Raw genomic sequence first — 23,963 nt, forward strand, 5'->3', positions numbered from 1 at the left:
CAGTGATGGTGCAGACTTGACCGGCCATTTCTGGCTTTGGCAATGGAAGAGGGCTAGGAGCCAGGAAATGTGGGGAGCCTCTGGAATGTGGAAAAGATCCTCCCTTAGAGTCTCCAGAAGGAATGCAAATGTGATGACACCTTGAATTTAGTCTAGTGAGACCCATTTTTAACTTCTGACCTCTAGAAGTATACGATAATAAATTTGTGTTATTTAAGCTACTAATGTACTTTGGTACAACAGCAATAATAAATTAGTATAAGCTTCATTAATTCAGATGGGCGAGGTCACAATTTGAGCTAAATAAAACTGGTTGTGTCAAAATTATTCTTTATATTCTCTCTGAACAAGTTTGCTAGAGAAATTTGCATCGTAAAGCAAATTACAGAAATATATATTAAAGAATAAGATAATTTAAAGATTTTGGTACATCTCTTTTATGCTAATGATATGGCCATTTATAAAGGAAAGTTATGTATTTGTTAATTTTTGTCTATAAGAATTTTCATTAAAATTTTTTTATTTCTATACTGGGGAATTTATGGAATTACATTTTTCTGTGAATATTTCATGATTCTTATTTTTCTGTCATCATACTTAACATCCTGGTCCCTACCTGAGCAAGCCCTTGTGAGTGGCATTTCACTGTGATCTGACAAATATTGTCAGGAACAGGTTTTAGGTTATATGATCTTCAACAAGTGACTTAACCTAAGGCTCAAATTCATATGTTGAAACCACAACCCCAGTGTGATGATATTTGGAGCTGGTGCTTTTGAGAGATAGGTCATGAGGATGGAGCCCTCATGATGGAATTCGTGCCCTTATAAGAAGAGATGAGAGAGAGCTTGCCTTTCTGTCTGCACTGTGCAGAGTACAAAGAGAAGATGGCTGTTTGTCAACCAGGAAGAGGGCTCTCACCAAGAAATCTGACCATGCTGGCACGCTGATCTCAGACTTCCAGCTCCCAGTATTGTGAAAACTAAGTGTCTGTTGTTTAAGCCACCTAGTCCATTTTGTGACAGTGCTTGAACAGACTAAGACAGGAATTGGTACCAAGGAGTGGAATGCTGCTATAACACATACCTAAAAATGTGGAAGCAGGTTTGGAACTGGTAATGGGTAGAGACTGGAAAAGTTTTAAGGTGCAAAAACTTTTTTTTCCCAGCTTTCTTGAGCTATAATTGGCATATAGCATTGTGTAAGTTTAAGGTGTGCAACATGATGATTTGACAAATGTATATATTGAAAAATGATTACCTTAGTAAGGTTAGTTAGCACATCGGTCACCTCACATAATTACTTTTTTTTTTTTTTTTTGGTGTGGTGAAAACATTTAAGATCTCCTTTCTTAGCAACTTCCAACTATATAATATGATACCGTTAACTATAGTCACCATGCTGTATTGTACGTTAGATCCCCAGAGTTTACTCATCTTCTAACTGGAAATTTGTACCATTTCACCAACATTTCCTGGTTCATACATGGCCATTCTCTTGCTGTATTCTCACATGGGGAAAGAGACAAGGGAGCTCTCTGGTGTCTCTTTTATAAGAGCACTAATCTCATTCATGAGGGCTCTACCCTCTGACCATATCACCTCCCAAAGCCCCCACCTCTTAATACCATCACATTGGGGGTTAGCACTTTAACATATAATTTTTGGGGGGAAACATTGAGTCCATAACAGCTGTTTTACTAAATCCATATACAGTTTACTCTAGTACAATGTCTTGTTATCAGTTTGTTAACCTAAAGTTTCAGTACAAAAAATAAATTAGGTACTGCTGAAAAAGAAATGACTGACCCTGGATCGACCCAGCTAGTTATTTTTCAGCTCTTCTGCCAAGTCCAGTTGTAAATGATAGTCATGGAAAGAGTAGCTCTACAAATGGTATCCCAACCAGGGATTTTCAGTCTTTCCTAAAGGTGAGAAAGCTGATGTGTTCAAAGGTTTCAACTCAACTGGGCATTTTAGTAAGACTGGAGGGGTGTCGTGGACACAAACTCGTTTCGTAGGAGCCTGAGAGAGAAGAATTAAGATGAAGTGGTGCCAAAGCTGGCTAAGCTTTATCCTTAGGACCTAAATATTGCAACAAATTCTGAATTGAAAGAAGGGGGTTATTTTCAGTCAGTAGGGAAGTTAAAGTTTATGTTATCCTAACTTTTTGACCCTATTTCATTTAATCAGGGTTTTAGCGCTCATAGCTATCCTAAAACTATTGACTTTTTTTAAAAACTTGAGCCTGAAAAACAGACAAAAGACTATATATGATATCTGTCTAATGATTTATCTTAAGAATCTGTGAGCTGTGGAATCATGATTGTTAGGACCGAGAGACACCTGCTCACCTTTCTGAAATGAGTTGCTGAAAAGATATTCTGAGATTCAGAAAGGGTAAGGGATACAGTGTTGACCTTTTGGAGACAGGAAACCTTTGATGAACTATAGGACTCCAAGACAGTTCATTTAAAAGATAGTTTCAAAGCATTATCTGGGGCTGGTTTCGTATGTGCATTACTGAAGCCCTCAGGTTGTCTTTTTACATAAACCCAGTGAAATAATGGTTTCCGCAGTTGTTCACACGTCGGCAACCCTCGTGTGGCATCTTGCCTTCTGGGTTTTGTAACGGCTTTCGGTGTCTTTTGTGGACAAAATTAAACTTTTCTTACCATTTGACAGTATATAACTTTCCTAAGATGGGCATTAAGGAGAAAAGAGAAAGGAAAAGGTCACCAATACCATCTCCATGTAATTAAGGCAGCTAAATAAAATTGTCACTAATGACATTTACTTGATTCTATAAGTCCCTGCTCTAGCCTCCAAGTAAGTTAAGGATCAACTGCTCATAGTATGTATACACTGTAATCTGTGTTGCAGGTAATAGGGTATACATTTTTTTTAAGACAGCCTTATTTTAGGGTTATGTTTAGACTTGTATTCTCTCTCTCTCTCTCTCTCTCTCTCTCTCTGCCTCTGTCTGTCTTCATCTCGCTCTGTATGTATACATATATATATATATGTACATATATTCACCTTTATGTATATGGACGTATATGGATGAACATATATACCTACATGTACATGTATGTGTATGTGCTTTTGTAAGGTGATAGTAATCAGTAGAGGATAAGTTAAAACTTAGAAAAAATAGCTTCAAACTTTGATTTATAGGCTCGGATTGACCATCTACCCAAGTATAACATCAATCAATTTGTTTTCTTTTAACTCTTAAAATAAAAGATCCTAGAAATCAAAAGTAATTTGTGAATTTTGGGGGAAGGGTGGGGAGTTCTGGATGTGGAATTAATGACATTGTCTGGAGATATCTGTCTATCTATCTATCTATCTATCTATCTGGAAGTTAAGAGTTCTAAGCTGCTGACCTTAAATTTAGAAGTTTACACCAGTAAAAATAAGTCTCAAGCAAAATTGTGTTTTCATCTATTGACACATCATTATTTGGGAACACAATAAATAATATCTATAGGGATACCAAGAATAACACACGATTCTGGCCTTCCAATCATGTGTAATATAACTCAAGGTTTCGCAGGGGGTGGGGGGAGTGGAGTGGCAGGTCCATCCAGTTTGTGTCAGGGAATGTTTTCTGGAAAGAGATGATTGTTAATCATGGGTCTTTATCCACTAGCTAAAGGGTCGGGGAAAGGCCTTGGCAGTAGAGGGACCATGCGTGGTATGCTGAAGTCATGAATGAATATGTTGAGGAGGTGCACGTAAGTTTGTTGCTAGAATTTAGGGTGAAGCAGGAGGCTGAAGAGTCCTCTGAAGGAATTCCCAAGTTTTCCATCAGGCTTCCTCTGTGAGGGCTTTCCTGACAACTGGAGTTGGTGGTGTCCATAACTCTCTGTGTCCCTGTGAGTTATGCATATTTCTGTTGTTGGATTTTTCACACCCAATTTAATTGTTCATGCCTGATTTCCATACTTGTGTGCAAAATAAACAATGTCAGGACTGTCCCAGTTCTTATCATAAAACCTGGAAAACAGTAATTGCTCAAAACCTGTTTATTAAACACATGAATGATTGTCTGTCTGGACAAGTGAATGATTATGCACAGTTTGGGGATGAGAAAGTCAAGAATTGCCTTGGTTTCAAGCAACACTTCATAAAACCTTAATGGTTTCATTTTTATCTTCCAGATTACTTGCAGCATATAATAGTCTTACTGATAAACACCTGACTGGATATTTTAACAACACAAGGATAAGACGGCATCTTTTAAGATCAGGGCTGGTAAGATTTGGTTTACTTTCTACCTGCCCTCTTGTTTCATTAAATCCAGTAATTTCCTCCCTTTTCTGGTTTTCTTTTTGAGCTAATCAGTGACACCTACCTCCTCATCCCCCTTTTTTTTTTAGAAAAATTACTTCTTTTCCAGAGCTCAGATTATCTTTTTGAAGCTGTGTTTCAAAAGATAGGAAGAGAGGTCACAATGACTGCTAAAGCTGCTTATAAATTATTGAGGAAAAACCCTATGAGCTTCCAATAGCATATTTTATTTATTTGTTAATTCATTTATTTATTCAACACGTATTCATTGAACACATTGTATGAGCCAGGAACTGTTAGGGATTAAGCACAGAGAAGACTTTACTGTCTTCAGAAAAAAAAAATATTATTTTTAATAATCACAGAATAAGGTGTGGAAGACACGAACAGTTCAAAATTTCCCCTTGAATTTTAAAAACCTGTTTCATTTCCTGGGTTTATTGATAACATTAGTGTCTTTTCATAGCTCTAAAACTATCATTTCCACAAAATTTATATTCCTCTAAATGTATTTAATGTGAAAATCTTTAAAAAAATACTACAGTTTTCCACTGAAAGAAATAGGCGTGGTTATACAAAGTGTGAGTAATGATTTTAGCTGTTTACCTTCTTAAAACACAAAGATTTCCTTAACTATTGTTGCCATGGTGTTGAAAGGATATGCATTGTGTTTCTAATTGTTGTTTTTGTGCTTGGAACTCTGGCAGGGTAGATCTCCCGAGAGCTTGCTTTTTGTCTCCTGGGGCTTTGTTATCAGACAGACCTGGCTGAAACCTGGCTCAGCCATTTACAAGTCATAGAATCTTGAGCAAATCACATACTTAACTTACTCAGCTCCAGCTTCCTCAATTGTGAAATGAAGATAATGATACCCAGCCCTCAGGATCGTTGTGGCAATAAGAGAGGTGTAATAAATGCTTGTTGCAATTATTGTGGTTACTATTAACATTCCTTCTTTGGATAACAATTGGTAAGCTTTATGTATAAATGGAAAGGACTTTGTATTTACTTATTAACATCATTAGCAAGTATTTATTGAACATTGGTTATGTAGCATGCCAACTCAAATAAGGAAGATTTCTCTAGAACTTGTTTGTGTTCAGCATCATCTGGGAACTTGTTAGAAAATGCAAATTTTGGAGCCGCACTCCAGACCTGTTGTTGAGTCAACAGCTGTAGGGTGAGGCCCACCAATCTATTTTCAACACTTTTCCAGGTAATTCTAATGTGAGCTCCAGTTTAAGAACTTTTGCCCTATGGGAGCTTCCAGTCTACTTGGGGAGATCAGATTTCCTCCAGGGGGGGGGGGGGGGGGGGAGAACAATGACACCTGTTAACTGAGGAGGGAGCCACAGTGCAGAATGTTCTCAACATTTATTCTCATCTGGAAACATATGGCACGATAACCCCGGGCGGAGAACACATCTCAAAGACCGTAACTGAGTTATTTGTGATTGGGAACACTTTCTAGAACCACACACCCTTTTTTTTTTCATCAGGGAAAAAAAAGATATAAAAAAAGATCATCAGTAAGCAATCACTTGTAACACCAATCTCCTTGGTCCCAGTGCTCCAATATGTTGCCACAACAGTGTTAAAAAACTACAGTTTTCAAAATTAAGAAATATGTGGGCTTGGGTTAGACCTGAAAGAGCAGGGCATAATTAAGTGGATAGGAAGAAGATGAACAATCCAGGATAGAAGATACAGAAAAATACCACAAATATGCTCTCAGGAAGGATTAAAAGCAAAAGCAAAGAAAAATAAGTAAATAAAAACCAGAAACTACCACTCCTGGCATTTTCAATGATGCCAATTGAAAGCAATCTGGAGTCTTTTATATGTGCAGCACTGCATAATCTGAAAGAAATCTGAATCATGACACATTAAATTACATTCTGGGTTGGAGAGTGGAAGGAGAAAAAACTGTGAAAATAAAGTAATGAAACCAATTGTTTTTAAAACAAACTGATGAGAACCTCTATAGCTTACATGTTTTGCCCTTCAACGTTATTTCCTGTGAGATCATTAGTCCTGTGATCACTGCTCCTATTCATTGTTTCAAGGTAGCGCTCCACCTCTTCTTCCCAAATGTGTTCAAAAGACAGACGTGAAAAGAACACCTGGGTTCCATCAAGGAGAAATTGTGACTCTAATGAAAACCTTGTTTTAAACGTCAAGTGCACCACCTGTGTGTGTTTTGCCACTGCTGGTATATGAGACCGATTTTTTTCCCTTATGAAATATTCATGAAGAGTGAGTTTACCAGCCATAGTAGTATGCCCTTTTAGGCTTAGAAGACGCTGCCCCTCTCTCTGTCTCTTTGTCACGCCATCTCTCCATTTTTGGTAACAAACAATACATTTTTTGCTTTGTATTTCCATGTATGTTTTATTTATTCATGACAGATCACAAGAAGTGGGAGAATACTTTCCGAAAAAGAATACAAACTAAATATCATGAAGAGGGATCACCAAAAATATATCCGGGAGTGCCTAGCTCAGGCTATTTTCCATAAGGTTCTTGATATGGAGGTAAAGTATTCATATTTTCTTTATAGTAGATAGTTTCTAATATGATAATTAATACTACTTCTGTACTAGAAGCAGAGGAATTCCTCCTGTATTTCATTAAAAAGTATTGGAACAAGGTGCCCTGAGAAATACTCTATAATCTCTGGGTAGCAAGGAGCCAAGAGACTGAAGTAAGCTTTTCTCGATTTCAGTTACAGAAAAATATGGACATCATTATATATTTTGTGATATTTAATTTAACAAATGTAGATTTTTAATCCATAATGGCTACTCTTAAACATACCAGCCCTCACCATCTGTACCCCAATTTCCATTTGCTAAAAAAAAAAAAGTGACATCTGTTTAAATATCAGTAATTCCACTGCCATGAATTATTTCAGATTTGTTATTCTTTTAAGGCTCTGAAGCTGGGCCGTATGCTAAATTTCAGGGAAGAGGCATTGAAACATCTGCTGTCCCTCCCACTTTAGGCCACATTGGTCAGCATAGATTCATAAACCGAGCATCAACAACTTTTTTTTTCAAACCTGACATGGCATTTTTAGTAGGATATATAGCTAACTTGATAAATTATTTTAGCCTTGCTCCATGGAACTTATAGTTTCAAGCATCAACACCATTTTAATCTCTGTGAAAAAGCATGTCACTTCTTGGCTTGACCATACAGCAGTAAATCAGAAAACTTGGCTGGTAAAATCATTGACCTGTGAGTGCAGTAAACATTTATGAACAACTGTAGAATCACCAGTAAACCAATACTAAGTGTAGTGGCACTGAAAATATTTATTATTATGCTACCATTATACCGAACAAGTGTTGCATTCAGATAAGATGTATATGATCTGTTAATTTAGGAATTCATTTTGTGCTTTATGACATGTGCATGAGTTATATGGAATCATTCAAATTCACTTGCTTATAAAAGTATTAGTTGGAATTCTGCGACTAATGTTAAAAAAAAATAGTACAGTAGATTAATCTATACTTAGTTTCAAATTTACCCAATAGGCACTAAATTTTGTATTAGCTTTAATCCTTGAAGTTTTGGTTTTCCAAACTTTCATGTAACTTACACATCATAACTAGAATATGCTATCATTTAAGAGTCTTTGTATATTCTTAAAATTTGGAATAAATGTCTTAGATAAGTGTTAATATAGAATATATAATATAATTTCATATGATGTAATATATATAACTATGATATGTAATATATTAATATAATTAACAAATAGAATAGCTGTCTCTAAATTGTTACATTTATCTCACATTTATTTTATGCTGATGCTATTTACCAATGTTGTTACATTAATATTCATGTATTTGTTCATACCACAAACATTAATCATTAATTGTAGGCTTACCACGTACCAGTTTGAAGCTATGTGATATAGCTGTGATATATAAAAACAAAAAAGCAAAAAAAACAAAAACAAAAACAAAAACCTACTGTAGAAAGTGATCAAGTGTTAGAAGAGAGGAAAAACAGACCGAGTTCCAGGAAGTAGAGAATGATGACTTATCTCTATGAAAGTCAAAGGAAGCAGAACGGAGGTCCTGCTATTTGAACTGGACCTTGAAGGCTGAGTGAAGCTGCACATGAAAGCATGAGAAAAACATTCGAGAGAGTGAGGACAGCTGGAGCGACGTTAGAGGGGAAAGGCCATTGTGGATGGGCAGGAAAGCTCACTGAGGCCAGATTGCAAGGCAGGTTGGTTGAAGGAGCAGCAGGAAGAGGCACTCTTCTGTAAGCTGGGGCCTGGTTTCTGGAAGGCCTTCAATTCCTAACTAGGTTTGGAGCATAGGTGATGAGGCGATGAGACGTTTTTCAGCAACGGCGTAAAATGAGTGAGCAGAGCATCATTAGAAAGATAATGTTGCTAAAAATGTGGGAGATAGATTAATGAGTTGGAAAAGATTGGAGATGGGAGGTCAATTAGGAAGCTGTTGCCCAAGGGTAAGGACTCACAGCAGTCATGACACGCTGGGGAAAGGCAGCTGTCCCTAGAGATGTGAAGGGGGAGAGAGACTGACACTGAATGAGGATGGAGTGGGGAAGAAGGAACCAGAGCAATTCTGGGGGCGCTAACCTGGCGGGTGGCAGTGCACTGCTGGGGCCCAGGAACTACCTACCACAGGGAGTAGGAGAGAGCCCTCGCGTGGTGGAAACCTGGGCCCTATGGAAAGGTGTCCTGGAAGCCAGCAGGCTCTCACAAGCTTAATGTGCAATGCTTAAACAGGAAAGTACTGGGGGGAAAAGGACCTTGGTCTGACCCAGAGGCAAAGACATTGGTGGCCTTGGTGAAGAGGAGGGGCAGTAGGAGAGAGGGCTGCAGAGACTTGGAAATAAATAAAAGATGGAAAATGATTGGTAGCGAATCTCACAAAATGGTGATCAGTGGGTGAGAGAGCAAGGAAGAGGGAGAGAAGAAAGGGAAGTATCTGAAGAGGTTGATAATACTTGGGTAGGGAAGGATGGAGCCTGCAGGGTCCAAAAGGAAGCACGAAGAGATCAAAAACAGGAAAAAACCACTCTTTAAAACGCTCTCAAATGTGTCTGAATGATTTCCAACAAAATTGTGAGCAGATTATTTTCATATGGGGTTTATTTCTAAATTATATAATTAATATATTACAGAAAGTTAGGAAAATGCAAGAAAGCATAAAAAGGAAAATAACCACATAAAATCTTTGTCTCAGAAAGAACTGCTGTTAACATACTCACATTCCCTTTTAGTCTCTATTTATACATATACATTGATAAAAATATGCTATGTTGTGACAGGGACACATTTTATGAAAAATAAGTAAATAAGTAAAAACCAAACAAACAGGAAATTAGTGTCCAATAGATTGAACTTCAAATTACATTTCCACCACTGACTAGATATGTGACCTGGGACAAATTCATGGTCCTCTGCCTCAGCTTCTGCACTTGTGGAGTGAGACTGCCTAGCAATTAGCATTGTTCCAGAAGAGATGTTGCCCAGGATGTGACTTCCTGGCACAGGGACAGCCGCACAGTATAAGTGTGATCAATTAAATCATAGTTCTGTGCAATTCTGTATTTTACTTTGCTCCTGCATTACGTGCATTTTCAATCTTTCTTTTTAAACAAACTCTTTATGAATCTTATTCTAACGATTATATTCTATTTCATTATACAGATGTGGCCAAAAGTTAACCCTTCTCTATACGGTTTATATTGCTTCTGAATTTTTGCTTGGAAGAGAAAAGTCCTTTCAGATAGCATCTTTGTGTACCACACAGATATGTTGTCTTTTAATTCTGATTTTCTCCTAGGTTTTGAAGTGGAATGTATTGGTTAAAGGATTGGGACCCTTTTCACCACTTTATGTTAGGGATTGGTTTTCCAAAGAGTTGTATCAATTTATATTCCCACTTGCACATGTATGCAGGTGATTCTTCTCCATCTCAATGACAAGGTGGGGAATTGGAATACAGCTAGCTGGGGGGATTATTCTCCTCTAAAAAACTCTTTGCTATAATTGATAGGATCCTTTCCTCCATTCTTTCCTGTGTACTTAGCGTTATCATCAGCTTGAAATAAAGAAAAAACTGGAGAGCTTGGCTAGGAAGGAGCGAATTCAGAGATTTAAGGTAAGGAGCTACAAAATTCTCTTTTACTAAATTATTTTATGATTTTAAAAGTCAGTGGTGCTGTTATTGAAGTTTTTCAAGGCACTTTACCTTTGGGTAACTCAGCTGAAGTCAGGTGATAGTTTCACCAAGACTATGTCTTGGCCACCATTATTTCAGAAGATCTTGGCAAAATAGGAGCTCCTTGTGCAAAATAAATTTTACAAGGTACAAACCTTTCAAAGGAAACATGAAAACTTTCTTTTCAAGTTTGAAATTTTGCTTTTATCTTTTCTTGATTGATATGTGATAGACGCCAAAGGATTTTTGTTTTTTGTCTTAAAAAGCTGAAAATAGATGGTGATGTTCCCAAAGTGGTGGGAAATGGCATTCTAAAAATTATACAATGGCACATTTTCATGCAAGCATGACCCTTGGAAATAGATGGCAGGAAAGATCTATTTGGCAAACAAAAGCATAAGATTTAGACATTCTGTACAAGGCATTTAAAAATTCCTTGTTTTTCCATTTTTGTATTTGACATCTCTTCTTTGAAGTGAACTTATAAAACATAAATTTGAATTGGGAGGATAAGAGATTCAAGTAAGCATGTTTGAAAGGCTTCAGTTTAGGTTAGCAGTTTTATTCTTGAGCCACTCAAACTCACATGTTATTCTTTATTTTCCGTGTCGTATTACAAATGTGGGACCTAAGACACATTTCACAGACTGAGAACTATTTGTAAAGCTTCTGTAGAACAACTTGCCATAGAAGACAGTCATATTTCCCTCTTACCTGATAGACTCAAATCTATTTTATCATGGTCAAAAGAAAATCTTGTTAGGAAAGTGTTGTTAAATAACAGCAGATAGGGGAGTTTTTCAAGATCAGAAAAGTTGGTATGTAGAGATCAACTTTGCCAATATTGTCCTGCATCAAGGACTGAGTTTTAGATTCTCTGATTTACTGATTAAATGCTCATGGAGAAGAATGGTCACTGGAAATAGTGACGAACACTGCTTGAAGCAGTGTGTGGTTCACCCTCACCCAGGTTGCCAGACACACTGACTAAGCACACGGGTGTATTACAACAGTGGCAGAAATTCCTGATGGACACTCCACTTCCTCCCTATATGATTTTTATTTATAACGGTTTTCACTTTATAGCTGTACTTGGTGAAAGACCTATGATTTAGGCTCCTTGTATGTAATATGCAACCCTCTTGCTTGGGGAATGATTTAATTATTTTTTAAGATAGAAAAGTAATACTTGCTGGTAGTCTTTACTAATCAGAGCTGTGAAGAGCATTGTGCTTCTTGTAATGATCTGCTTAAAGCAGATAAATAAATATTATTGTTGCTAAAACTCAGGATGCACTGTATCCGTTGCTATTTCTTTGAGTACAGCTGTTTCTTCCAACATAGGAGACTGAAATTCCTGCCTCTTACTAACACACCCAAAGCCCCAGTACAGCTGTGAAACTTTTTCTGACTGTCATGATAGACTTCAGAAGGAACACTTTTTTTAATGTTTATTTATTTTGAATTAAATTTTTTAAAATATTTTATTTATTCTTGTGTGAGAGAGAGACAGAGAGAGAGACAGAGCATGAGCGAGGGAGGGCAGAGAGAGAGAGAGAGAGACAGACAGAATCTGAAACAGGCTCCAGACTCTGAGCTGTCAGCACAGAGCTGATGTGGGGCTCAAACTCATGAACCACGAGATCATGACCTGAGCCAAAGTGGGATGCTTAACCGTCTGAGCCACCCCAGAAGGAACACTTCCGTTCCGGGCACCCCAGAAGGAACACTTTCGAAAGTAATGAGAAAGGACTTCTTTAATAATAAAGTATCTCTTACCTATCAGGCAATAACCTAACCTAGATTACTAATGATGCATCAACTTATCAAATCACTTTCTTATCCTAGGGAGAATCCACAAGATGGTTTATAGAAAATAACATGCCAATCCTATCTCCTCACCCCCCAGTTGGCCCAAAGACTAACCGTGGCCATAGTGTTCTGGTTGATGAAGGACATTCCAGTCCAATAACACTGGTGAGTCTTATTAAACACTCTGTCATGTGCCATCCCAACTAATTTATAATTTCCAATGACTCTCAGAAAGAATTCTATTTGTCTGTATAATTCTGTGAATCCTACTAAATGACAATGTGGTTTTGTATCTGTTCAACTGTCTTTACTGAATGTCCCAGTTACAATCAATATCACCCCTTTCAAATTATTTTGAGAGAGTACAAGTGGAGGAGGGGCAGAGAGTGAGAGAGAGAGAGAGAGAGAGAGGGAGAGAAAATCCCAAGCAGGCTCAGCACTGCCAGCACAGAGCCAGATGCAGGGCTCAAACTCATGAACCGTGCGATCATGACCTGAGCCAAAGTCGGACACTTAACTGACTGAGCCAGCAAGGTGCCCCATAGATTAGTTTTCTTGAAGTGAAGATTATTTATGTTACTTACATACCGAAATGACTTTACTGGCTCTGTGACATGTTTAGAAAAACCTGGATCCTTCCACCTGACATTTAAAACTCTAAGCCCTATGACCTCAATTTAGCCAACTCAATATTTCCCCTCATGATTACCCTTTAGCACCCTACAATACAGCAAGATTGTGGAACCATGAGTCGTTCCACATATGTTCTGTGTTTTCTGACCTCTGGGTTTTGTCTTGCTGCTCCCTCCACTCTCACCTTATCTGTAAAACTTATTTATGCACACAAACTCAGTCATACTGTATAGCATGGTGGGCTATATACTTATATTTGTGTTTCTTTTATCAAAAGCATGTACACATACCCTAACAAAAATACTTAAATATACAGAGATTCTGTTTAAAGAAATTTCATGCCGACATTTTATTCCAGTTTGATTCACTTATAATATAGAGATGATATTTGTTTGAAAGAAGGTAAGGTAGCTTGAAACAATATAGATACAGGAAAAGATTTGCAAAATATTTGCTGGAGGTTGATGGTTTAAGTTGTAAATGAATTGCTTGATCACATCTTTATTCTTATTTTATGTGGCCTAATATATTTTCTTGTTAGCATGAACATTTTTTTGGATTGCACAATATTTGTAGAGAAATTGCAAAGCTTTCCCAGATTGTTGAAGTAGGTTCATCGCATATAGTGTTAAGCTTTGACATTTTTCAAAGGTAAATATGTTTTGACATTTCCCGATGAACAGCTCAAGTTATGAAAAGCAACCGTTTTCCCTTTGTTGATACCATATTTCCAAGCTTCATTTAAATGTATACATACACAAATAATTCTTTTTGGTTTTGGATGGCAAATTCACTAGGCTCTCAAAAGCTTAACCTGGTTGAAACAAAAGAAACAATCAAGGGCTGTTTTCCATCTTCCCACCTGTTTCAGAGAGGAAAAACCCTTGAAAGGCTTTCTTTTCAATTTTCCAGCTGAACACCCTCAATAAGTAGTTTATGATACATCCAGGAGATCTTAATGTGGCAGGAGTGAGAAAGTAATTTAAAAATTACAGGAAACACTGACACCAGCACTTCAGAAGCCTTTCTATCTGGTAAGCCACCATTCTTCACTTGGTCACCCCCTATGGTGCAAAAGCACCATAGGGGATACCTATTGTGATCTCTGAATTGTAGTTCCCATTTTACAGAAATTCAAATCTTCCTTTTAATTCTCCCAACTTGGATACATATCCTTTAAATTTGACTCCTGACCTCCGTGTGCCATTGAGATGGAGAAAATAATCCTTTTGGGATATTGCCATTGATTTTTCTTTTAACTTTCTTGAATAAAGAAAGAAACAATCCAGTGAATAGTTATTGCACTTGGTCACTAATTGAACCTAAACTTTCAGAGTAGCATATAGGCTTTTAGCTACACCATTCCCATTAAAACTGTGGAAAACCATTCAACTAATTCTGTACAAGCTTGGGAAATTCACCCCTGGAGATCTTCTACTAAGAATTAAAAATGCTCAGCTAAGCTGAGTAACCACCAGGTAGTCAGTTTCAATTCACATTCTGGTACAGTTTTGAAAATGTTAAGCTACAGTGCCGTATTTATTCCAAGAAAATATATTACAAACAGTTTCAAATATAGCAAAATTTAAGGTGGCTTCTGATGTGAACTACAACAGTTTGTAGCTCACAGCTGTTAGTTGAATGATGCAGATTTGTTTTTAGAGATAAATGTAATCAGTTAAACATTTGACTGCCATATTCATCTAACTGAATGATATCTGTATGCAAATGGGGGAAATAAAATTTAGAGCACAGAAGCGAATAGATCATGTTCTAGTTTATAGTAACCTGCTTTCTTGAATTCCTATATTAGATTTTCAATGTGTTTGTGTTCAGTTGAATTATTTGACAAGAGAGAGTCTTAAGCATATTTGTTTTACAGAGTGTTAAAGAATTCTTTTGGATGATCTGATTTCCTTGTTCAGAAACCTCTAGTTTGATATATCTTTGTGGGTTTTAAGACATTTTGCCTTTTGGCTCATAGAATCTTGTGTTCTATTTCTTTAAATCAAATGTTGCCTTAGTCAATCCACTAAGGATTCCATATAGGTCATGAAAGAGGTTTGTGTGCAGAGACCCAAGATAGCAATGACTTAAATATAACGGTGCCTTCCCTACTGTAACACACTTATGTGAGTTTCAGCTGTTGTGCCCAGTGCTACTGTGTGAGCTCATCAAAAGCTCAGACTCCTATTGTGTCATTGATCTGCCAAACTTAGTGTGTTGTCTTCATATACATAAGCCAGGACGGCATATCACCATGTGAATATTTCAATCTGAGGGAAGGGGGTAAAGGGAAAGTGACAGCACATCTCTTCGATATAGTGGTTTCATGTATCACTTCTGCTCACATCTAGTTGGCCAAATCTTAGGCATACAGCTGTACAGAGTTGCAAGAGATGCTGGGAAATATAGTTTTTATTTATGAGAGCCACGTTCCCTGATAAAAATTCTATTACTAGTGAAGAAAGAAAAACAGATACTGAACAATATTATTTTTGATACCCTTCCCATGTCTGTCTCAACAAGTAGCTTTCCTTACTTCGATGTTCAAAGTTATCATTCTTCTTCTCTGCTCATCCATTTTCTTCCCTTGATCATCCATTTGGATAAAATGCTTCTGTGAAAACTTGAATTTGTCCTAGTCTCATTGGTTTATTCCAAACAACATTTAGTTCTAAGTCCTGTTAGTTCTTAGATATTCTGTTATTGTTGCTATTGTCTCTTTGGCAGTATTTGTGTGGTTTATTTGGCACTAATTGTCTTGTGTTGCATTAGATGTTAAAAATTACTTTTTATTTTCCTCATAGTGCCTATAATTGGAATCCAGTGAATGTTGACTTAACAAAATCAGACATTTAGTGACATATGACATACTTGTAAAGATGGCACTCAGACCAAATTGTGGTGGTAGGAGCTGTCTCATCATTTTTTATGTATTTACACAACACTTTTCCAGAGTTGAATATTTGTTGTTCACTGTTCTTGAGTCAGTGCATTTATACACCATCCTTCTAATTCTCTTGCCCAAATATACATGTATTATTCTTAACAAGTTCCTACTTTTTGTTGTAATAGAACAATGGAGCCAAAAACCTTGTTTTTCCTTCTTGAAAGTTTGCTGATCTTTATACTAAACTTAAAGTGTTCTGTCAGTGGCACAAAAAGCATTTCTGATGCTCCATACCCGCACTTTTTATATTCTTTATAGTACATTCTTGATTAGAAAATGCATCAGTCAGGGTCTCAGCAGGAAACAGATGGCTCACACAAATAGGGTAATTAGGAAGAGTTTAATGAAGAAACTATTTACAAAGATGCCGCCAGGGTTAAGGAAAACCAACTGGGGATGTTAAACGTGCTGGGGTCAACACGATGGGAAACCACGCACCTAGACCAGAGAGGGAGATGGAATGATTGGGTATCAGCACCAGCAGGCAGGACTTGTCAGCTAGGAGAGGACTGCCTGACAGGAGCTGTGGACTCAGCTGACCCATCACACACAACCTTTGGTGGGAAGAGTCCAGGAGAATTAAGACCCCAACCTCTTGCCTCTTGTCTTCTGATCCCCTGCCAGTGCCTATCATCGGCCAAATCCAACTGGAATCCTGAGATTAGTTGGTGCAGTCAGTAAAGAAATGACTCCCAGAGGGCAGAGCAGGGCAGAGAAGGCAGAAGAGGGACAAATGGAAAAGATCCAGCCTAGAAAACCTCTCCATTTTTACACAGTGTTTTCCATTTGCCGGTTACCGTTTTTCATTTTTACTTTTCTGATATTTCAAGGGAGAAGTTGAATAAATGGTAATGTATTATAGTAGTCATCTGCCTTTTCTCTTTTTGAATCATATTGTTTGCTTTTACTTCAGCACCATTCTTAAGATGTAAAGGACTCAACAGTAGTTTATGTTGAAAACATTTAAATGGAAATGAGTCCATTCCAATCATATCTCTTTAGATCTCTAAAATAGGAACATTATTCAAGGTAACATTTAATTGAGCAAAGCCATTTTCATGCACCGAATAAATTAGGTATTGTCAGCAAGTTTACAAAATGAATAAAATACAGGAACCTAACAGAGAACATCTCCTTTGTCTAGAATACTCTATAATTGTGGCATTTAGTTATGTAGAGGACTTCCACACCATATGTTTTAACAAATACTTTGGGTCATAAGGCTATGTATAATGGAAGGACATAATTAAAGTTTAATCTGTTCAGTAAAAAGGCACCATTAATTACTCTAGGCAATTTGTTGGGTTATTAATTGGTTCTGGAAACATGTCAAGATACTAATTTAAATGGAATTTTTTTCCCTAATTGTCTAGACAGCCCCTCGACCATACACTGCCCCAGGAAATATGCAGCCTCCAATTCGATTAAAGCCTCTTCCCAGTAATCCTGCAGTAGGAACCGTTCCAAAGATAACTTCGGGGTCCAGATTGAAAACCTCATTGCTGGAAAATGAAGCTCCATTTCCCATTGGGGTAAATGTTACTTTTTCAAGAAATATCTTTTTATCCTTCATTAGAATATTAGATTACCAAGGTTTTAAGATACAAAGATTCAATTAATCTACTCAGTGAAATTTATATTGTGCACTTATTAAGCATTTACTATGTACTTCTGTTTAATTACATCTTACTCTAACTGGAAGGCCTATGATTTCTGTGCTATTAAGCAAAAAGAGTAAGGAATAGATTTGTAATAATATAAGGTCACTTTCATTAATTCGAATGGATGTGTAAAAAACAAAGAGAAACTTTTTATAGCCAGGTATGACTTCTATCAGAATAGACCCAGTGTTGACTGATTCTAAATTTTAAATGCATGAAACCTAGAAAATGAAACTTTCCAAGAATAGGCTTACATTTGCATGCTGACTTACTTTACCATCAGTGTATGAAATTGCTTCAAGTTTGACTCTGGAGAAAGTTGGATACAGAAGAAAAAGAATGTCCATCTTTAAAAAATGGTGAATTAATCACACATAGGAGCTTGACTTGCTTCATTTTCAAGGTTATATCTCTGGTAATTTGAACTTATTTTAATAGAGCTGAGGAGGGAGATGTGGTAAACATAAAATATGAGTTAGTTAAGCAGGGAGGAATCATTAGAACATTCAGTAATTAGGGAGGGTATCCTTTGTATTTCCAACATGAAGAAGAAACATTTGCGAGCTTAAGAAAGAATCTGTGTCACGAGTTCAGTTGTCACTGAATTCAAATAGGTGAATTTAGTTCCATTTCTTATTAGGAAATATAAGACATATGAAATTAAGATATTTTTTTCTTTTTTTGAAATTAAGATTTTTTCATCTAGAATTGACAGATAACCTTGATACTAAGAAATTAATTCAGACAAATGATTGTGTTTCATGATAAAAGTATAAATATAACTCTAACAAATAACTAATATTTTATCCATTTAATATGCTTTTCAGCTTATGAAGCACTTTTCCCAAACCTTTAGTTAATTTAATAGTTGTTTCCTAGAAAGCAGGAGAAACTAAACCAAGAGTGGTAGCACTTTGTATAGGGAATGGTGCTTAGGGCTAGGCAGAAGCTTGTGAATTCATAAGTCAATTAAGCTGACCTTCTAGGATCAGCTAGAAAGCCTAGAGGTTTCCTGTTTCAGCTAGTGTCCAGGAACGGTCAGATCCTGAGAGATTGTCTCAGGTTAACTAAAATAATACAGAACAAGTTCATTTTTCTCCTTTAGTAAACCAAAATAGGGAGCCAAATCATAATCAAGTGCCATTAATTCACCAGACATCAAATAATCAAAGCTGTAGAAGCAGGTCATTATCCCTCTGTAGATAGACCCACATGGGAAGTCAGATCACAATGAGAAGGTTGCCTAGTGAGCATGGAATCAGAATGATGGTATGTAGGGGGATGGAATCAGATTAAAATGGCTTGATGTACCTATCTCATCTTAGGAATGGGCTTGCCAAAGGTACCAGAAAACTCAAAGGTCTTTGGCTAAAATCCTGTGTATCTTCCTGGGATAATTTTGCCATTAGGACTGGAAATATTTAAAGTCCAATAGGTGGGATTTTCTCTCCCCTAGATAGTGCTGGGATATACTTCATACTTTCCACATTTGCCAACGTGATTATATTTTTTCCTAAGCTCCTATACTTTGGTAGACACATTTTCCTGTTAGATATATAAATACTATCAGTCAAGTAATATTCAAGTTCTGCTGGTTAGGGAGGGATTTTTTTTTTCTTTCAGGTGATTTTCCAGCTCTGCTCTGAGACACTGGGTAGATTTATTAAATCTGCATAGGGCCTTATATTTTCCTGTTTTCAAATTTTGGGGTATGAGCAAGAGATAGCCACTTAGTGGTAGCTTACTTAGGCTGACAAGGTTGAGATCAATTCCATGTTAATTTAAATTAGGTAAACTTACACTTTTCATTTAGTAAATATCAGGTACTTACTATGGACTAGATACTGCTCTAGGCATTGATGATATGTCAATTATCAAGGCAGACAAAAGTCTCTAACTTATTGGAGTTTTTACTGTAATATACATAGGCAAACTCTACTGGCCAGAAATACGAGTAATTTTTTCCATTGCCTTGATGATGAAGATGATTTAATATAAAATCAGACTAGAAATTTCTCAAGAATAGTAGTCTGTATGATTGCTGAGTATGTAATGAGTACCCACTAAATTCTTATTGCTTTCTTAAAGAGTTTAATGAAGAAACTATTTACAAAGATGCCAGCATTCCCAAAGTTATGCATATGAGGAGAATCTTTTGAAGGGAAAATAGGCATAAGCAAGTTTCTAAGCATCAGGAATGAGGATCTTTGATTCAGGCAAAAGCAATTTGGTCAAAACAGGGTGGTTAAGAGGCAACTGAGTAAAAATAGTGACTTGATTGAAAATGATTATCCTTAGAATGAGAGTTTCTCATACACTACTGATAGGTGTAGAAATTGGTACAACTATTTGTGAAGACAATGTGGGAATATCAATATTTTAAATGAACATGCTCAAGCATTTTTATATATAGGAATTTAGGAATATACACATATGTGGAAAGAAATAGATTCAAGAATATTTAATATTATAATATTTGCAATAGTGAACAATTGAAGACACCTAACAATGTAATAGGATGTTGTATAAAAATATTATAGTTTATTAAAGTATGTTAAACAAAATAATAAGGTAAACTTATCTGTACCAGCATGGAAAGATGTCCAAGACACTTTGGGCTAAAAAAGCAAGGTAAGGAATGGCATATTAATTTTTTAAAAAATTCACTAATCCATTTCCAAATAAGGCATACTATTGACTGATAACTACTTAGAAAAAAACAAACCCAAAGCCTCAAAGTTTGGATTCATTGTTCTTATTTTATTGTTCTTATTATTTTCACTTAATTTATATTTGTATTACAATATCAATGCACCCCATCACAGAAAAATCAGAAAATGTGAAAAAAGAAAAATGAGAACATAAATGGCACCTACATATCAACTATTTAACAATTCTGAATTCCTTGGTGCCTATTTAAATCCCTTTATGTTCACATAAATGTTGCTTTCAATCAAAATATGAACCATATGTGCCTTTATTTATCCTCCTTTACTTATTTAGCAATGAGAAATGTTTGGAGAATGACTCCCCTTTATTAACAATAACTTTTCATTATATTAAAGCATCTCAAAGAATAAATTGACTGAAAACACCATACCAAATAAATGGGTATAAAATGGATAAAAGTGATTAAACATGCCTTAAAGTGTGGGAAACTACCTCAGATACACAAAAATGACCAATTTATGAAAATTCAAATACTCAAATATACTTGAAAAATGTGATATAATTATTGATTATACCTTTGGTGCTCTTTAATTTTTGATTGATACATTTTTTGCAAATAATACAAGGTGGAAATAATATAAGGTGGAAAATGATATGCTCCAATAATCCAAATCCCCAAAGGCAACCCTTAGTTCAAAGTCTTCCTGTCATCCTTGATTTTTATCAAAATCCACATACAAATTATTTAAAAGAAATGTGTGATCACATTGCATGGACCTTTTTATGTCAGGATGAATAGATTCATACTGTTCTTTTTGAAGCCTGGTGAGAATCTATTACAAAAACCACAAAAAATTGTAATTAAATATTCTATTGTTGGACTTGATGGTTCAACTAAATTTGGTGTGCATGTGTGTGTGTGTACCCTTATACACATTTATATCAATGTATTGTGCAGTATCTTAGTAGGATTTATTCCTACAAGTTGAATTTCTAGGAGAAAAATTTCTAGTCTTTGGGTCAGAGTCTGCATTTAGTTCCTAGATATTATATTATCAAGGAATGTAATAACACCAGGATGGGTGAAAATCAGTGTGAAAAAAGTAATAATAACACTCCACTGTTAAGTGGACTATCTAACCCTGCTTCAAAGTACAATACTCCAAACTTCCTGACTTTAAATTGTTTAATTGTGCTGGGTCCTCATAGATTTAATGGATTGTTGAAGAAAAATCCCAAAGTACTTTGAAAATGCCATAACTGTGTATTTGGCTTAAAAATAGACTTAAGGTTAAAAATTTTTGAAAATTTAACTTGCTGTGGATATTACAAAAAGCCACTTTTCGATAAAAACATGAAGTGTTTTGAGTTTGCCTATTGATGTCAGTTGTGTTTACATGCAATGTAAACCATAGTCTTAAAATTTGGGGCTATGTTGGTCACTACTTCTGTTTTACTGGTTGTTATGTCATGAAATGTGATTGCAGGGCAAGAAAGCAGTGATGAAGTTCAAGAACTCCATGGACAATTCACAGGAAGTGAATCGCTATCAACTTCCAAACATTAACAATTACATGATGCCTATTCCTCCTTCACCTCCTCCCCACAAAGGAAAAATCACAAGGGAAAATAGACTTGAATCATGGAGAAGGAGAAGATTTCGTCCAACCACTGCTCCCAATGGCTTAGAGCCTCTCTTTACCAGGGTGAATATGGAATCAAGTTTTCTTTTATTAATTTAGCACAGATTACATTATGCTTTTAAATTTCTGGATGTATAGTAAAAATGAATCTAGGGAAATCAAGTGCAAGTGCCTTACAAAAATAAATATAATAATTTTATAAATGTAATTGTAAGCTTGAATGAATCTGAAATCAGATACTTGAGTAGTTCAGTTCAGTAATTTAGCACAATTAATTAAAAAATCCAGTAAATCTTGAGGTCAAATTTAGTTTGTACTATGCCCATTTCCAAATTATTTATTTCCTTCAATTTGCCCATTCAATCACGTGTTATCAGAAGTATTTTAACATGTAATTTGTGAAAATTTAGAGACTTAAGTATACCAAAAAACATAAAATCCCACATCAAGTACCTATTAGAGCTTCCTTTTAGTGATTTTTTGGAAAATATTGTATAATCTTTTCTTTCAGTGTTCTTTGAAAATAGTAGAGCTTGTTGTACTCATTTTCTCAAAATACTGATTAAAAAAATAGCCCTAAGACCAGTTAGACTGTACGGGGACACTTTATAGGACAAAGGCAAAAGATCTCTTAATTTTTATCATGTAAATACACAACTAATGAAAATTATGTGTAACTTCTGTGATTATTAGCAGATAGGTAGGTCTACCTTTCACTGATTGAGAATCAGGGAGTGAAGTTCCGACTTGCACGCCGATTGCGTACTGACTCTTCTAAACCAGCCTCATTCCAGCATTCTTTTTTGACCTCATTCCATATCTGAATCCCACAGCTCTCTGCATCAATAACCTCAAAATATTGGAGCTGTCTTCCTTGCACTTGCCCAAATTTTCTCTTTTCCATTTTCACCATTATTCTTCCTTTGTTATGGCTTCTGAAGAACTTTGTATTCCTTATGTCAGAGGTCCACTGTCCCATGGGTCCTCAATTTTACCTTTTTCCACTGCCTGTCATTCTCCTCTCTAATTTGGATTTTCATCCTCCCTGTAACACACATCTCTGTCTCTCAGCGTACCCAGGCTTCCACAGAGGAACTGGATCTTCTCTTCATGTGCGTAGCCTGAGATTCGTCTTCTCTCCTCCAACAAAGTCCCCTGAAGAGTAGTTGGCTGTCGGTTTAGTCTAACAAACAACCCCAGGCAGCTCAGCTTACAACAACAAAGGTTGATTTCTCTCTCTCTCTCTCTTTTTTCATTTTAACAGTTTTTAATTAATTAATTTTTAAATGTTTTCATTTATTTTGAAGGAGAGAGAGAGAGACAGAGCATGAGCAGGGGAGGAACTGAGAGAGAGGGAGACACAGAATTCGAAGCAGGCTCCAGGCTGTCAACACAGAGACAGATGCAGGGCTCGAACCCACGAACCGTGAGATCATGACCTGAGCCGAAGTCGGACGCTTAACCGACTGAGCCACCCAGGCACCCCTAACAGTTTTTATTTAAAGTAGTATATCAGATTACTTTATTCCTGTATCTTCTCAATGGTTTCTTCCTTATATTTGCCCTTTTCCTTTCCTACTTGGCGAGACTTGCCTTTACATTCAAGGATCTCTTTGTGGTCTTTGTCCAGTTTTAGTCTAGTGATAACCACCTTTCCAGGGTGAAGGCCCACCTTCTTTCGCTGTGCCTGCTCAGTGCACATGTCCCATTTCTTCCTGTAAACCTGGACTCCTTTGCCAGTCTGCTGACCTTTGTAGTGTCCTTGCACAACCTATACTTCAGCATCCTTTTGGAGGGGCATGGATCAAACGTTGTACTTTTGTCTCAGCTCTTGGGAAAGAGGGGAAGACCTAATCTTTCTGTGAATGTGGGAAGGTGCTTTGGGATGCCTTTTATGGTTCTTGCTTGGGTCGGAAGTCACAAGGAGTTGAGGCTTCATTTTGGCTGCTGGCTCTTCAGCGGTGGCTGGCTGCAGAAGGGAAGAACGGAGTTTATTTCTTGTTCGCATAATCGTCTGTTGTTGATCAGCTGCAATTCTGAGACCCAGACTGGAGAAACAGTCCCTGTCTGGGGTATGTCTG

At 36.6% G+C, this 23,963-nt stretch overlaps 1 protein-coding gene and 1 pseudogene across 1 annotated transcript in view; one reads left to right on the plus strand and one right to left on the minus strand.

Annotated features, from left to right (window-relative positions):
• The window catches only part of ERICH3 (glutamate rich 3), a 101,131-nt gene that overhangs the window by 18,550 nt on the left and 58,618 nt on the right, over nucleotides 1-23,963 (plus strand). Inside the window, 6 exon segments of the mRNA XM_049618865.1 lie at nucleotides 4,166-4,259; nucleotides 6,704-6,829; nucleotides 10,379-10,450; nucleotides 12,359-12,487; nucleotides 17,282-17,440; nucleotides 21,727-21,945. Coding sequence (XP_049474822.1) covers nucleotides 4,166-4,259; nucleotides 6,704-6,829; nucleotides 10,379-10,450; nucleotides 12,359-12,487; nucleotides 17,282-17,440; nucleotides 21,727-21,945 — 799 coding nt within the window.
• On the minus strand, nucleotides 23,256-23,959 carry LOC125912507 (60S ribosomal protein L26-like; annotated as a pseudogene).

The sequence above is a fragment of the Panthera uncia genome (genome assembly GCF_023721935.1).
Source record: "Panthera uncia isolate 11264 chromosome C1 unlocalized genomic scaffold, Puncia_PCG_1.0 HiC_scaffold_4, whole genome shotgun sequence".
In the NCBI taxonomy this organism is placed as follows: domain Eukaryota; kingdom Metazoa; phylum Chordata; class Mammalia; order Carnivora; family Felidae; genus Panthera; species Panthera uncia.